At 39.4% G+C, this 17,317-nt stretch overlaps 1 protein-coding gene across 5 annotated transcripts in view; it reads right to left on the reverse strand.

Annotated features, from left to right (window-relative positions):
- Positions 1-1,375: 1,375 nt before the first annotated feature.
- The window catches only part of Usp45 (ubiquitin specific peptidase 45), a 72,766-nt gene continuing 56,824 nt past the window's right edge, over positions 1,376-17,317 (reverse strand). For all 5 annotated transcript variants that reach the window (XM_027403458.2, XM_027403459.2, XM_027403457.2 and 2 more), the window contains 7 exons: positions 17,139-17,195; positions 15,729-15,872; positions 13,055-13,718; positions 11,276-11,373; positions 7,102-7,188; positions 2,469-2,622; positions 1,376-1,669 (listed from right to left, as the gene is read on the reverse strand). In XM_027403458.2, coding sequence (XP_027259259.1) covers positions 1,539-1,669; positions 2,469-2,622; positions 7,102-7,188; positions 11,276-11,373; positions 13,055-13,718; positions 15,729-15,872; positions 17,139-17,195 — 1,335 coding nt within the window. In that variant the 3' untranslated portion in view covers positions 1,376-1,538. The remainder of the gene's footprint in view (positions 1,670-2,468; positions 2,623-7,101; positions 7,189-11,275; positions 11,374-13,054; positions 13,719-15,728; positions 15,873-17,138; positions 17,196-17,317) is intronic.

A 17,317-nucleotide genomic window follows, 5' to 3' on the forward strand; every position in this document is an offset into this window, starting at 1 on the left:
GATGGTTGTGAGCTACCATGTGGTTGCTGGGAATTGAACTCAGGAACCCTGGAAGAGCAGTCAGTGCTCTTAACCTCTGAGCCATCTCTCCAGCCCCCACCTGAACTTTTAAATGATGGCTATGAAGACACCTGTCTAAAATTTACTGAAATATAGAAGTAGAAAATGTATTATATTCCCTTGTTAATGATAAGAATATGATTTTCTACTATTATAATTTGGTCATGTGTAGTTCAAAGGCATCCTTAAACTTTAAATTATCCTATGCTCCTATATGGATAATCAATTTCTATTTACCAGTTCTATGTGTTACAATTACCTATATTTTTATTTTGGCCTTAGGCAGTCACTTACAAATTATCTTTAACAGACTGCAAATAACTATGAAATGTTTCAATATTTTCAAATATTCTAAGCAATAAGATAAACAATACAATACTTGTAAACTCACACTGTCAAAATTACAGTGGCTCCTTTTTACATGACCAAATCCCATAAACTATGAAAAAGTAATTATGTTACATTAGGCACTAGTGCAGACTGCTCTAGCAACATTTCCTGTACAGTAATTACATACCACTGCAAAGCCCTGAGATGATTTTAAGTGGAGTGGTACAAGGATGAATGCTTTTTCTTTCATAGCTATAAACTTACTTCAGTTTTTTTTTTTTACTAGAAAAATAACAAGCCCATAAAAATATGAAGTATGATTCAAAACAGGGCCAAGATTTTAAGAGGCTAAAACGAAGAGTGAGTAAATTGTAATGGGAGACTTAGGAGATGCATTCAGGAAGGTTGTATTACGTTTAGGAAGCAGTATGTGAAAGGATAATTCAATTCACCATCATCTCCGAATATCTATAAGGATGAGGCACATCATAAAGGGAACTTCTCCACTACTATCAAAAACTTCTTTCTTGAGGAAAGGATCTCCAATGACATGAAAATTAACATGAAACATATTTTTGTTTTGTTTTGTTTTGTTTTGGGGGGCATGAAACATTTTTACATTTAAGAATATAGATTTGAAAGCATTAGCTAATTAATTTGTTTTGTTTTATTTTTGAGACACGGTTTCTCTGTGTAGCCCTGGCTATACTGGAGGTCACTCTGTAGACCAGAATGGCCTCAGACTCACTGAGATTCTGTCTGTGTCTCATCTGACTGCTGGGATTAAAGTTGTGTGCCATCACCCACCTGGTGCATTTTTTGTTTTGTTTTGTTTTTGTTTTCAAGACAGGGTTTCTCTGTGTAGCTTTGGAACCTATCCTGGCACTCGCTCTGGAGACCAGGCTGGCCTTGAACTCACAGAGATCCATCCGCCTGCCCCTGCCTCCCGAGTGCTGGGATTAAAGGCATGTGCCACCAACGCCCAGCCTGGTGCATTAATTTATTTTTAAAGGATTTACCACATGATGAAAAAATTAGATAACGCTGGAAAGATGCACTATTTCTAAAGACTACAAAGGCACATTACATGTTATGCTTACCACTGCAGCATTAAAATACAGATGAGCTAACTAACAGTTAACAGCTAATTACAATATTCTTTCATAAAAAAGAAGATAAGCTTGTGCACTAAGTGCTCTTGACTCTGGAACCACCTGCACGTAAGTGTCGCTGATGTGGACCCAGTGGCTACCCAAGTCACTGTCAGGTTCCTTCAAACCTAGCACAACAAAAAGGACAATTCTACAGTTAGTATATCTACATCCTCTAAATTGTAAGCAGCAACACATTCACAATAAAATATATTTAATTCTAACATCGTATTTTATTTTTCTTAGATTAAGTATTACCTAAGACGAACTAATGCTTTCGAAGCACCAATATTACTAACAAATTATGCTGGTAATTACTTCCAGTCAATAAAATTTTAATTTAAATATCTAGTGAAATATTAGTCTTATAGTACTTAATTGCTCAGAGAAAAGACTCACTTTCTCTAAAAGGAGGAAAGAGGGGCTTAAGAGATGCTTCGGGAAGCACAGGCACTGTCTGTACCAACCTGGCTGCCAGTTTGATCCCCAGAACCCACACGCAAGTGAGAGGAGAAAACTGAGTATACAGAACTATTCTCTAACTACCAAACACATCCTCACGCAACACAGTAAACACACAGACACATGAATAATGAATACATTTTAAAAACTAATAAAGGAGCTGGGCATGGTGGTACACGGCTTTAGCCCCAGTACTCAGGAGCAGAGGCAGGCAGATCTCCATGAGTTTGAGGCCAGCCTGGTCTACAGAGAAAATTAAAGGACAGTCAGAGAAACCCTGTCTGGATCCCTGCCCCTCCCCCCAAAATTACTAAAAAGACACTATTTTGTGATTATAAAGATTCTTAAATATTATCTAAGCAAATTTAAAATTAATAAAATGAATCCATTTGGAGATCTGTAAAATAATAACTGCTTTAAAAAATAAAACTAACAATAAATTCTTTCATGTTTAGGATGGCTTACCTGGTACAGTTTTTCTCCCAGTAATATATTCAGACAACTTCCTGGAGGGCACTCTCACTTTCACATATGCAGTGTAATGGCCGCCTCTCATTGAGCCGCTATGTTCCACTATACCATAGAGACCGTACAGAACTTTCTCTCCCACATTTATATTCTTTCAAAAAAAGACAAAAATGAGTAAAATTCAGTGAAACAAGCATGAAAAAGTAAATGTGTAAAAGAAATGTAGTCTTAAAACCATACAGAGATACTTTGTGCTTCTCAATGAACAACATCAGCAAAACAGAGGGGAGACTATCAAACCCAAATTTATCCAATCTTCTATAATTGTAATTGTCGGTATGTACAAAACAATAATGACAAAGAGATAATCATCAAAATCTAATTATGGCAAAATACAAGAATGATGCCAAAAGGAGAAGAAATTATGCATTAAAATAGTATTAAAAGAGTTGAGGTCAGTTTGGTCTTAGGTCTACATGGTGAGACCCTGTCTTAAAACATACGCGTGTGCATGTGTGCACACACGAGCACACACACACACACACACACACACACACACACACACACACACACACACACATACATACACACACACACACACAAGTCTGGAAGCTGGGAGGGAGAGAGCATACCAGCGGCAGATTGGACCTCCTGGAAGCAGAGAGAGAGAGAGAGAGAGAGAGAGAGAGAGAGAGAGAGAGAGAGAGAGAGAGAGAGACTGCATCAGTGGCCAAGCAGGTGGCCCAGAAACTGGAGAAGAGAGAGAGAGAGAGACAGAACGATTCTCTGAATTTGTTAAATGCAAATGGACTAGACATTGTTGATGTAATTATTACCTGTATATTTATTGTGTATACTTATTGTATAGTTTTTCTTATGTTAGTTGTAGCCTTGTTATATATTATTTATATTTTAGTTATATATATGTTAGCTATACATTATTTATATATTATTATGATTTATTAAAGCTTGCTTGAGGATTCAGAAAGCAAAGCCAGCCTTAAGCACCTTTAATCCCAGTAGCTAGAAGCTAGGAGGTAGTGGAACACACCTTTAATCCCAGGACTCAGGATTAAAAGATAGATTGATCTCTCTTAGTTCAAGACCACAATGACTACATGAAATTGATCTAGTCCTAAAAGGAACAGATCACACAAAGGTGATCTCAGCACCTGTGATCACACACCTTTAATCCTGGCACTAGAGAAGTGGAGACAGGTCAGAGAAAGGAATATAAGGAGGAGGAAACTGGAATTCAGAGCCTTTTGCCTCTGAGGATTTGAGGAGACAGGATTGCCATTTCACCTTGGTAGATCTACTAGCTTGACTGGATTGCTTCTCTAATCTTTACCTTAAAGCTTGAACCCCAATATATGTCTCTGAGGCTTTTATTTATCGTGCTACATCATTAGATGCTGAAAGAACCTTCAACAAAATCCAACACCCCTTCATGATAAAGGACTTGTAGAGAGCAGGGACACAAGGAACATACCTAAACATAATAAAGGCAATATACAGCAAGCCAACAGCCAATATCAAACTAAATGGAAACTCAAAGCAATTCCACTGAAATCAGGAACAACATAAGGCGGTTCACTCTCTCCATATCTATTCAATATAGTACTTGAAGTACTAGCTAGAGCAATAAGAGAACAAGAGATCAAGGAGATACAAATTGGAAATGGAGAAGTCAAACTCTCGCTATTTGCTGATGATATAACGGTATACATAAGTGACCCCAAACATTCTACCAGGGAACTCCTACAGGTGATAAACACCTTCAGCAATGTATCAGGATACAAGATTAACTAAAAAAAAAAAAAAAAAAAAATCAGTAGCCCTCCTACATATAGATGATAAATGGAATGAGAAAGAAATCAGAGAAACATCACCCTTTACAATAGCCACAAATAACATAAAATATCTTGGGTAACACTAACCAAACAAGTGAAAGACCTGCACAACAAGAATTTTAAATCTTTAAAGAAAGAAATTAAAAAAGACATCAGAAAATGGAAAGATTTCCCATGCTCTTGGATAGGTAGGATCAATATAGTAAAAATGGCAATCTTGCCAAAAGCAATCTACAGATTCAATGCAATCCCCAACAAAATCCCAACACAGTTCTTCACAGACCTTGAAATAACAATACTCAACTTCATATGGGGAAAAAAAAAAAAAAAAAAAACAACCCAGGATAGCCAAACAATCCTGTGCAATAAAGGAACTTCTGGAGGAATCACCATCCCTGACTTCAAAGAAAGACTTACAGTAATGAAAACAGCTTGGTGTTGGCATAAAGACAAACAGATGGACCATTGGAATCAAATTGAAGACCTTGCTATCAATTCACACATCTATGAACACCTGATTTTTGACAAAGAAGCTAAAATTAAAAAACAGAAAAAAAGAAAGCATCTTTAACAAATGGTGCTGGCATAAGTGGATGCTGACATGTAGAAGATTGCAGATAGATCCATATCTATCACCATGCACAAAACTTAAGTGCAAATGGATCAAAGACCTCAATATAAATCCATCCACACTGAATCTCATAGAAGAGAAAGTGGGAAGTTGCTTAGAACACACTGGCATAGGAAACCATTTCCTAAAGATAACATCAATAGCACAGATACTGAGAGCAACAATCAATAAATGGGACCTCCTGAAACTGAGAAGCTTCTGTAAAGCAAAGGACACAGTTAACAAGACAAAACCACAGCCTACAGAATGGGCTGTAGGTACAAATCATCACCAACCCCACATCTGACAGAAGACTGATCTCCAAAATATACAAAAAAACTCAAGAAACTAGACATCCAACTACCAAATAATCCAATTAAAAAATGGGGTTCAGATGTAAACAGAGAACTCTCAACAGAGGAATTTCAAATGGCTGAAAGACACTTAAGAAAATGCTCAACATCCTTAATCATTAGGGAAATGCAAATCAAAATAATTCTGAGATCCCTATCTTGCACCTGTCAGAATGGCTAAGATGAAAAACTCTGATGACAGTTTATGTTGGAGAGGATGTGGAATAAGGGCAACACTCCTACCTAGCTGATGGGAATGCAAACTTGTACAGCTGCTTTGAAAATCAATATGGCAGTTCCTCAGAAAATTGGGAATTAACCTACCTCAAGACCCAGCAATGCCACTTTTGGGCATATACCCAAAGGATGCACACTCACACCACAAGGACATCTGTTCAACTATGTTCATAGAAGCATTATTCGTAACAGCCAGAACAACCTAGATGCCCCTCAATCAAAGAATGGATAAGACAAATGTGGTACATTTACACAATGGAGTACTACTCAGAGTTAAAAAAATAATGACATCTTGAAATTTGCAGGCAAATGGATGGAACTAGAAAGTTATTCTGGGTGATGTACTCACTCATAAGTGAATATTAGATATAAAGCAAGGGAAAACTAGCCTACAGGCCACAACCCCAGATAACCTAAGTAACAAAGAGGACACTAAGAGAGACATACACGGATCTGCCTAGGAAAGGGAAAAAGACAAAATCTCCTCAGTAAATTGGGAACATGGGGGGCAGGAGGTAGGGTGGAAGGGGAGGAGTGGGGAAAATTTATAGCTTAATAAATAATTAAAAAAGAGAAACCTTAACATAAAAATAGTATTAAAGGCATCACTGATTTACTTGTAAACCATTTTATTTTAACTATTGTATTTATTTTTAAAATGAATTAGTATACATAAATCACACAAGACAACAGGAATATAATATAAAGACTGATGTATGAAAGATATTAAATGACACTGTGGTTGTGTTAAAGTGGGAGAGAGGGCTAGGAACATATAGCTCAGTGCATGTGGGATGTCTTGGGTCCAATTGCCACAAAAAAAAAAAAAAAAAAAAAAGCAATCTACAGAAGAATGGTGTTTAGGACAGTATAAGCCTGTAACCCCAGCACATGGAAGGCTGAGGTAGAGGGCTCATGAGTTCAAGACCTGTCTGGGTAAGATCTCAGATGGACATCTGTGAGTTTGAGGCCAGCCTGGTCTATAGAGTGAATTCCAGGATAGGCTCCGAAGCTACACAGAGAAACACTGTCTCGGAAAAAAACAAAACAAAACAAAACACATTACTGTGTTTATTTGCAAAAGACACAGAACCTCACAGACGCTAAAACAAAGCTCCCTATTTGGCTCACTCAGAGGAACAGGAGGGCACAGAGACATCATATCATCTGCTAATAAGAAACAGATAGCCCCGGGTGTTGGTGGTGCACACCTTTAATCCCAGCACTCGGGAGGCAGAGGCAGGCAGATCTCTGTGGGTTCGAGGCCACCCTGTTCCCAAGAGCGAGTTCCAGGACAGTCTCCAAAGCAATGCAGAGAAACCCTACTTCGAAAAACCAAACGAAACAAACAAAAAAAAAGAAACAGGTAGCTTTGATGTTTGTGATCCATGCCCAATGCCTTATTCATCTTTATTCCAAAGAACTAAAGTCATATTTGATGTATTAATATGTCACAATTACTTATTGAAGAAGAGAAGCTTATTTAAACAAAACAAAAGCACGTTCTAATAAACAACAAGCAGTAGGCATTTAAGCATCTTACTTGCAAGTTAATTACATGTCTTCATATATCATACCTTACAAGCAGCGGCACAGAATGGTGCTAAGTCAAGGATAAGTGGAAAGTCTACATGTCTGTTCACTTTACGAAGACTCAAGCCAGCCTTAAAAAGACAAAATAATTTTTTTTAGTAAAACAAACTTAAGTTTTAAGTACTATGTTAATTAAAACCAAAAGAATTCTAAAAGTTACTATTCTCATAGATATTTAAAAAAAAAAAAACATGATTAATAACAGTCATACTGCTGGGCAGTGGTGGCAGAGTTGTAGTGGCTTTTTGCCTTGCCAGTGAACTTGTGGTGGTGGCCACACCCTTTGGGAGTGGTTTCAGATTCAGTTGTGACCCCTTATAAGGTAGAGGAGGGGTTGTCTCATGCAGTCTTGGGTCACAAAGTGAGAGCATCCAAAGGGCAGAGACTGAATCTTCTGGAGCAGGAAGATTGAGGTGGTTATTTACTCTTTAAGTGCTTCCTTAATAAAATACCTAGTTATCACTTATCTTGGGTCTGGTGGATTCATTTAAACCCTGCCCTCAATTGTTTGTTGATTTACACCATCAGCACACAACCTAGCCAACTGCCCACAACCATCAGCCAACTGCTCCAGCCTCCCTGAGTTCACTAGGTCAGACAAGCCAGCAAGTGGAGTCCGAAGGAATGAGAAGATACTTAAAGCTGAATGTGTGCACAAACAAAAGTTAATAGGGGCCACCTTTCATGCAGGGGTCTCCTGACATCCCTGGTGTCCTCACTGTATAGAAAGCAAACAATTTCACTATGTATCTGTCACATTTTATTCTCTGAGTTCTCTTTAAAGAAAAAAAATTTTTTAGTCAATACCAGCTAAGTAACTAATGTTAACCCAGGTCATCTGTATGTGTGTATGTGTGTGCTCTTGTTCATGTGTACAGGCATGTGTACATGTATTGGGGATACATGTGGAGGCCAGAGGACAACTTCTGATATCATTCCTTAGATGTCATTTCCCCAGGTGTCATCATTTTGATTTTTTGTTTTTGAGGTCTCTCTCCCTTTCTCTCCCTCCCTCCCTCCCTCCCTCCCTCCCTCCCTCCCCTCTCTCTCTCTCTCTCTCTCTCTCTCTCTCTCTCTCTCTCTGTTTTTGGCTTTTCCAGACAGGGTTTCTCTGAGTGATTTGGAGCCTCTCCAGAAACTTGCTCTGTAGGCCAGGCTAGCCTTGAACTCAGAGATCTGCCTGCAGCTGCCGTCCAGTGCTGGGACTAAAGGTGTGTGTACCACTGCCACCTGGCCATCACTTTGCTTTTTGAGACAGGGTCTCTTACTGGACTAGAACTCACCAATTAGGCTATGCTGGCTGATCAGCCTGCCTCTGCCTTCTCGCAGGTGACATTTAAAGAACATACCAGCATGCCAAGTTTTTTTTCTTTTTTCTTTTCTTTTCTTTTCTTTTCTTTTAAACATGGATTCTAGAGACCAAACGCGGGTGCTTATGCTTACATGGGGGGCACTGTATCAACTGAGCCCTGAACCATTTCCAGTCTCCAGATGACCACGATAAAAAGGATTCACAGAATAGCTAATATGAAATTATGAGATCATATCCAGGAATAATTATTCAACCTACAGTCAGTCTCTTTGCCTCCTTTTTCATCAGGTGACCTCTATAAGCGTCTAATATCAGCACTGAGGTTATTCACACTCCCTAGCCACTCTGAGACAGCTGAGAAACTCTCCCCAACAGAAAGCCTTCTGCAAAGGCCTTTCTAGGGGATGACTCCTAGAAAATATATAACATTATTTGTTTTTCTTTTAACAGAATGATTCTCCCTAGTCATTAAAATACAAATTGGATGTCCTAGACACTAAGTGCTTAGCTAAATCTTCCACCTGGCTTGATCTGAAAAAGGAATGGCTATGCTGGGTCTCCATCTACTTCAGTGTAGCAGCTTCTTAGGAGTGAGGTTAATTAGGGAAGTACCTTTGCTAAAAAATGCTTCATTTCAAACATTACCTGATAGCCATTACTGACTGACTGTCTGGGCAGTGCTACTAGCAGACTCCCACTGATGGCTTGAGTGCCCATCTGGGGTTTCTTTAGCCTCAAACAATTCTGTATCTTTGTTAAAGATTACAAATAAGATAAAGATTAAGATCTCACAGTTACCAAAAAAAAAAAAAAAAAAACCAAAAACAAAAAACCCTCATTTTCTATTTAATTTGCTGGAAAGGATGGGTCTATTTTGTACTTTACTGGAGTTCGTATTCCCTTTTCTGGAGCTCCACACTTATCTATTGGGATCAACATTTTTCTTAGCAGACTTTAAGAGCTGCCTGCATAGTTATAAAATCAATTATTTGGTATGTCTATGACAAAGATCTCTATGGAGTTTGAGGTTTGCTTTTAAGTGTTGTAAGTGGTTCTGATACATAGCCTTAAAGTTACTACACAAAAACAAGATTTTAGAGATACTACAGAACAAAATGTTAGGTATTACTTAGGAACTCATCTCCGCCATTTCCAGCCCTCGGAAGGAGGCTGTAGCTTTGCTGAGGTTACATTCAGCTTAAGAACAAAAAGGGACTGAAATATTCATAAATGCTTCCTTTGATGTACACACATGTTTTTTAAAAGTTTTTTTTTTAAGTTGTTCCTAAAGAAGATGCAATTACCAAATATAACACATTCTGCATCCAACACACCCTTCTTCATTCATAGTCTGTGGAGATAAATTTAACACCAGGCATTAGAATGAAATGCCTGTTTCTTTAACTTTGGATAAGGAGAATCATGATCTCTTTTGTTGTTGTTGTTTGAGACAAGGTCTCTCTATGTAGCTCTTGCTGTCCCTGAACTGACAAAGATTCCCCCCCTGCCCTAACCAAGTGCTAGGATTAAAGGTATGAGCTTTAATCACTAATAAACATCATAACTTTTTCCTTTTCCCCTCATTCCCCTTCTTCGTTCCCCCTTTCCTTCCTTTAGTGACCACTTTACCAACCGAAAGATTTCCCTAGTCCTCAATAATTTTATTTTAAAATACAAAACAAACAAACAACAAAAAGCCTTAACTTAAAAAAAGAAGTTATGGCTGGATGACAGTGGCACATGCTTTTGATCCCAGCACTTGGGAGGCAGAGACAGGTCGATTTCTGTGAGTTAGAGCCAGCCTGGTCTATAGAGCAAGTTCCAGGACAGCTGGGCTATAGCGGTCTCAAAAAAATCAAAACAGCAACAACAACAAAAGAAGTTACAATACTTGGTAGTCTATACTCTTCTTCAATAAAATGAAAGTCATTTAAGAAAAAAAAAAAAAAAAAAAAAAAAGTCAGGGCTGATGACACAACCTATAATCCAGCTGCCTATGAGCCAGAGCAAGAAGACTGCAGTTTCAAGATCTTCCCAGGCTACCCAGAAAATTCCCAACTAGCTTGAGCAACTTCCCAAAACACTGCCTTTAATTTTAAAAACAGAAAACAGGGCAAGAAATGTAGATCAGTGTCAGAACACCTGCCTAGCATAGAGAAAAACCTGGGTTTAAACCAAACACAAAGAAAAACAAAAGCCTGCTGAACAAGATAAAAGATAAAATGATAAGTAATTAACTTATCATTTTAAGCCATCTTTTTTTTTTAAAAGATTTTATTTATTATGTATACAACATTCTGCCTGCACGCCAGAAGAGGGCACCAGATCTCATTACAGATGGTTGTGAGCCACCATGTGGTTGCTGGGAATTGAACTCAGGACCTCTGGAAGAGCAGCCAGTGCTCTTAATCTCTGAGTCATCTCTCCAGCCCCAAGCCATCTTTTCTTTAACACTAAAAGCATCTAGGTTGCCAGCCCCAGCAGTCTTATTGCCCTCCTTCAAAGCCTTCCCATGCTAGGTCCCTATCAACACTGCTCAGCCCAAACACCATCTCAGCTCAAAAGGTGTGTGGGCTTTGCCTTTTGCTCCTTGTAATTCCTCTTAATAACACTTAGTCTCTATTCAAGCACACCTGTGACCGTACTTCTCTCAGAGGCATCACTTGGGTTCCCACCACTTAGATCTGTCACTATTGTTATACAAGCTTTTTTTTCTCCCAACACAGGACAACTCACATGGTGGTGAGATTTTTAACTCAAGGAAATGCTTAGCAATTTCCCATAAGACCTAGGGGTCTGCAAATGTATCACGAAACTGCCTACAGTGTTAGTAACTGGGCTCTTACCTGATGGAATCTTTTAAGATGAAGAATTAGGATAGCTGGAACAGCAGATATTAGTAGTTGCTTCCTGGCATTAGTATAAACTCCTCCTGCTTTCTTTTCTGCATAAAATATAACAAATTTGCTTATAAAATTCCGTTGACTATATTACTTAGAATGTGATAGACATATAGTATTACACCACATGGTGTGTGTGTGTGTGTGTGTGTGTGTGTGTGTGTGTGTGTGTGTGTGTTTTCTGGATAAGTGTTTCTCTGCATAGCCCTGGCTGTCCTGGAAGTTACTCTGTAGACCAAGCTGGCTTCAAACTCAGAAATCTACCCAACTCTGCCCCCAAGTTCTGAGTGTTGTAATTTAAGAAAAGCAGCATTCGAGAGAAAGACATTATGGGACAGAGTTCAAGAAGAGTTTTTGTTTTGTTTTTTTAATTAGAGAAAGGGATCATAAAATGAGGAAAGGGAAGGGGGATACCAGCCTCCTAAGACAGGAATAGCAGGAGAGAGGAGAAAGGAAAAAGGGGGAGAGAGAGAAAAGAGGAAGGGGGAACAGACAGAGGGAAAGAAAGAGAGGAGGATGGGTGGTGGGCAGGGCCCTTTGAAAAGGGAAGAGAGTGAATGTGCAGGTGGTGCTCTTAGTGGCTGCAGCTGAGGGTGTATCCTGTCAGAACCCCAAGGACAGGCCAGTACAGATGCCTGAATACTAACACTGGGACTAAAGCTATGAGCAACAACACCTAGCTACACCATGTTTTAAAAATACTAAGAAACTATTTTTATATGTTTCCCTGTGTGGTGATTATGTATTGGGGGTATACACATTGTGCACAAGCATGTGGAGGCCAAAAGGTGACTGACAGTGGATGGCAATCAATTCTCCACCTTGTTTTTAACTTGAGGTTGTTTTTCTTTCTTCCTTCCTTCCTTCCTTCCTTCCTTCCTTCCTTCCTTCCTTCCTTCCTTCCTTCCTTCCTTCGAGACTGGGTTTCTCTGTGTAGCCCTGGCTGTCCTGGAACTCATGCTGTAGACCAGGCTAGCCTTGAAATTACGTGTTGGGATTAGAAGCATGTGCTACCACCACCACCACTGTTTTTGTTTTTTTAAAGACAGGGTCTCTGCATGTAGCCCTGACTGTACTGGAGCTCACCATGTAACAACGGACATCCACCGGCTTTTCCTTCCAAGTGCTAGGATTTCAGGCATGGCGCTACACTTGGCTTTTACACAGGTGCCGGGGATCAGAACTCAGGTCTTCATGCTTATTCAGCAAACCCTTTGCCTACTAAGCCCTCTCTCCATCCTAAGCAACAATGCAGTCACTAGTGATGTACTGAAAATTCATCAGGTGAGAGTCCCTACTTTTCTCAAGCAAACACTAGATTCATGGCATAAACATATGTAAGAACATCAAATAATGTATCTTGGTTTTAGAATAAATTGATGAGATTTTGTGAAGACCAGTAATCTCAAATCCCACTAGTGATTCAACTATAAGTTTTCAGGATATTTCAGAAATGTTTCAAATCCCTCATATTAGAATAAATAGATTTGTGTTTACAAGACAGAGACATGTTCTTTTTGCTCTTTGGTTACTGCAACATCTGGGAATCTACTTTGCCCGGCCAGTGTCCTGAGTGCAGAGACAGATAAGTAAAGACAAGGCCTGTGCCAAGGGGCTCAATGCACACAGGTCCTTGGAGTGCCCCATTAAGCGCCTATAACCACTCAACACCTACAGTAACCTAGAATCCATCAGTAACCTAGAAACAAGCAAGCTTGAAGTTACCTGCAGAGCTGGTTTCTCTTTGGCACTTCTGTTTCTTTTCCGTACAGTCCTCACAGAGAAGCTTGTTGTTGCCCATTAGTAACTCCATGGACGTGAACTGGTAGAGACAGGACTGCACCGAGCACTCTTTAGAAGTAGTCACATAGCTCTGAGAAAGAGTCTGAAAAGCATTTTGGGCGCTATGACACTTCATGTGTTTTCCCTCTGAAAAACACAAATTATTGGGGATATTCAGTGGCTGTTTTTCCCTGTCAAAATCTCTATTTCCAATGACAGTGCTGCCCAAATGAAGTTCGGCAATCGCTTCAGCCATCTCCTCGTCGCCTCCGTGAGTCTCGGTGGTATGTGGCAATTCACTTGCCAGTGAGAGGTGTAGGTGCTGATCTGTGCGCCCGCAGGAGTCGGAACCAGCCCGGAACAGCACAGTTTGCTTGGAAGCGCTCTCGGATTCAGAAGGCTCGCTGTCGGCATCGGCACTGCTTTCAGAAAGGCTGGCTTCTTTCTCGCTGCCGTCGGTGGGGCTTTCGTTCAGCGATGACTCAGTGCTCCTGATGGGGGCAAACGGGCTCCCTTCACAGTTTTCATTCTTCCGACGCAGAACACCAGTCTTCTCTTCTCCAGATGGCGATTTTCTTGCATGCTTTCTGTCATGACTTAGTTGATTCTGTAAGTTGACAGTATGTTTCAGAAAAAAAGTGTCTTGTGACCTTATCGAAAACAAATGCCACTAAGTCCTATTTAGCTGCCCCACAGTTATTAAGTAAACATTTCTCTGCGATCCATTTCCAAATCTACCTAAATGAGAATCAACAGATGATAGACTGGCTCTAATTTAAAGCTGTTACCTGGGAGACTAACAACAGTAGCTGCCAGGTGTGGGAAAGGGAATAGGACTTCTGTAGAACAGGGCCATGAGGGAGATTTAAACCTTTCTAATAGACATAAGACATCTATTTCCATCATTATGTATTTGGTCTGGTAAAGAGCACATAATAAAAGATAAATAGTAGCTGAGTGGTGGTGGTACACACTTTTAATCCCAGCACTTGGGAGGCAAAGAGAAAGAAGGATCTCTGTGAGTTCGAGGCCAGCTTGGTCTATACAAGCAAACAAACAAAAACCCAAAAGAAACACCACAAGCTAAAGAAAAGAAAGGCATTGCACACTCATATTTTACTAGCCAATGCTTTATAAAAGCACAACAAAACCTGAAGTGCCTTCATCGTTTCCAATCCACAAGGTTCCAATCAAAGGACTTCTATTCTCCATTGTTAGGAAAGGCACGTGTTGTAAGTATCTTATGACGCAGAAATGAGGCAGGCTTTAACTGTAATACTAGCAAGTGGAAGGTTGAAGCAAGTTTCAGGACAGCCTGATCTAAATACTGAATTTCAGGCTAAACAGAATTATAACACAAGACTCTGTCTAAGAAAACAAACAACAACAACAAAAACAAAACCAACCAGTGACTCAGGCAGACAGACAGACAGATAACTAGTAAAATAAAAATAAAACAAGAGAAAACCACACATTCTATCTTTTGAAGTTTTGCCACTTATAAGACTTCTAATAGAGTAGCTTCAATTTCACATGTTAGTTTGCCAAGTCAGTACAAATTATTTCATTTAAAAGATATTCTTAGATAAAATACAAATTCAGATTTTCTATTTTAATAGAATAGTTAACAACCAGACATGCCACTAGAAAAAGTATTGACAAGATGCTTGAATAGCTAGTAATATGGAAAGAGACACACCAAAAGTTTTATGTCCCTATCTGATTGGAATACATACCACCACTCAAAAATCAGTATTTCTCCCTCCCTCTGCCCAGCTCCATCTCCCCCAATTTTGTTTTATTTATAGTTTCAGAGACAAATCTTACTACTGTTGTAGTTCAGCCCAGGCCTGAATTACTATGAAGCTCAACTTGGGATCCTCCTTCGGTCTCTTGAGTGCTAGAAATACAGGCATGTACACGACCATACCTGGCTAGAAGTTGTCTTGCTGAAAATTAAACAAAAGCTAAAATTTGGCCTCTCGACCTAATTGCGGTGAAGAGGAAGGAATGGAGAGAAAACAGCCTGTCAGAGCCATAAGAACTCAACAGCAAAATGAATTACTGTTCAACATGGGAAACTACTAACACAAGGATGACACTGTTTCAGTAACCACACTGAAAGAAGGGAATCTGTAGATTATAAAGAGATTTTAAAAGTGTGCTAATCAACTGTAATCTGTTGATCCTGTTTTTTAGATCATAAATCCAAACTTTAAAACATGTTTGACATTACTAATGAGTGACAAGTTCAAGTATATACTGATACTTTGGTAATATTTGTAGAGAGCATCTTCATTTTTATTTCTTTGTTGTTCTGAGTGGTGAACATTTGGGCTCTATCACAGGGATCTATCCGGGGCCCCTAAAATGTAACTTTTAGTGATATACTTTCAAGTACACAATATATCTGGGATTTCCTTCAGAATAACCTGGGCTGGGGAAAGAGGAAGTAATGGAATACAGATGGTGAAAACATGACCAGCCATGATCTGGTTGCTGTATAGCTGATAAATAGGAGGGTGGGTGTTTATCAGATACTGCTGTTTTGACTTGCAACATACTTGGGATTTTTCAAAATTAAAGTATTAAAAACACCCCTCCCCATCTCACTTGCCTTATCTTTAGGTGACGGATGCTTCTTGGCAGCTCTGGGTTGATGGGTACTTTCTAGAGTAGCAGTGCTGTTGTCATGATCTCGGTCTGTCTCCTGTAAACCTCTGCATTTATTCATTTTTCCCAGAAGTACAGGTTTTGAAACCTATGCCACATGTAACATAAAACATCTTTAGCAAATGAATTCTTCTCAAAGTTTGTAACTTACTAGAAATGTAACACGATAATTAATTTCCTTTTTTAAAAAAAAATACTTGTTAAATTATTTTATTAGTATGGGTGTTTTGTTGCCATGTTTGCACCACTTGCATGCATTGCCCATAAAGGCCACAAGAGGGCGATGGATGCCCTGGAACTGGAACTAGAGTTGAAGAATGTGGTAATTTGAATGTAATTGGCCCCCAAAATCTCATAGGGAGTGGCACTATTAGGAAGTGTGGCTTTGTCGGAATGCATATGGCCTTGTTGGAGGAAGTGTGTCACTGTGGGTATGGGCTTTGAGGTTTCCTATGCTCAGGACACTGCCCAGGGTCTCAGTCAACTTCCTGTTGCCTGCAAGATGTAGGACTCTCAGATATTCCTCAAGCACCATGTCTGCCTGCACACTGCCATACTCCCTACCATGATGATAATGGGCTGAATCTCTGAAACCATAAGCTAGCCACTTCAATTAAATGTTTTCTTTATAAGGGTTGCCAGGAATAGAAACCCTAACTAAGACAAGACAGCTATAAGTTCACAAGCCATGTGGGTGGTTGTAATTGAATCCAGGTCCTTTGGAAAGGCTCCCAGTGACTTAACTGCTGAGCCTTCTCTCCAACCAGCTTTAAAAAGGTAATTTTCTTAACAATTTCAAGATACAACTGCTGGGATAATCTTTTTTGTATAATGTAAAGATGTGTCTCTGATTTGCCTCACCCGCTTAAGGTACCCTCTGATTGGTTTAATAAAGAGCTGAATCTCCAATAGCTAGGCAGGGAGAGGATAGGCAGGACTTCCAGAAAATCTGAGTCAGGAGATTTACAGCCAGACTCAGAGGAAGTCAGACACACAGTGCTGTAGAGAGGTAGAGACATGTGGCAGTGCCTAGATTAATATAAATGGGTGAATTTAAGTTTTAAGAGCTAGTTGGGAACAAGCTTAAGCTAAGGCCAAGCTTTCATAATTAATAAAAAGTCTCCCTATGATTATTTGGGAGCTGACTATATACAAGGCTTACAGATCTAGCTCCAGTAAGTAAGAAAATACATTCACTTTATGCACATGTACACAAACTTACTAACCAAACACAGTATACAAACGCAGTTGGGTGTAGACCGTATGACTCTGAGACACAGACAATAAGCTCAACAGATGCTTAAATAAATGAACGCACACTCTTCACAGCAGTTCCATGATTACTTCTCCTTACCCTTTCTTCTATAATAGGAAGTGAAATATCAATGAAGGGATCCTTCATGGTGGAGATCTTAAAAAGAAAAAGCAGATTGAGAACTTCAGTTAGAATTCTAACATAGAAACACACTGTTGTTAACGAGCAAAACAAATCAAACTTTCCAGGTGACTTAACATCTCAGGTTAAAACACAAT

Source organism: Cricetulus griseus, chromosome 2 (genome assembly GCF_003668045.3).
Source record: "Cricetulus griseus strain 17A/GY chromosome 2, alternate assembly CriGri-PICRH-1.0, whole genome shotgun sequence".
In the NCBI taxonomy this organism is placed as follows: domain Eukaryota; kingdom Metazoa; phylum Chordata; class Mammalia; order Rodentia; family Cricetidae; genus Cricetulus; species Cricetulus griseus.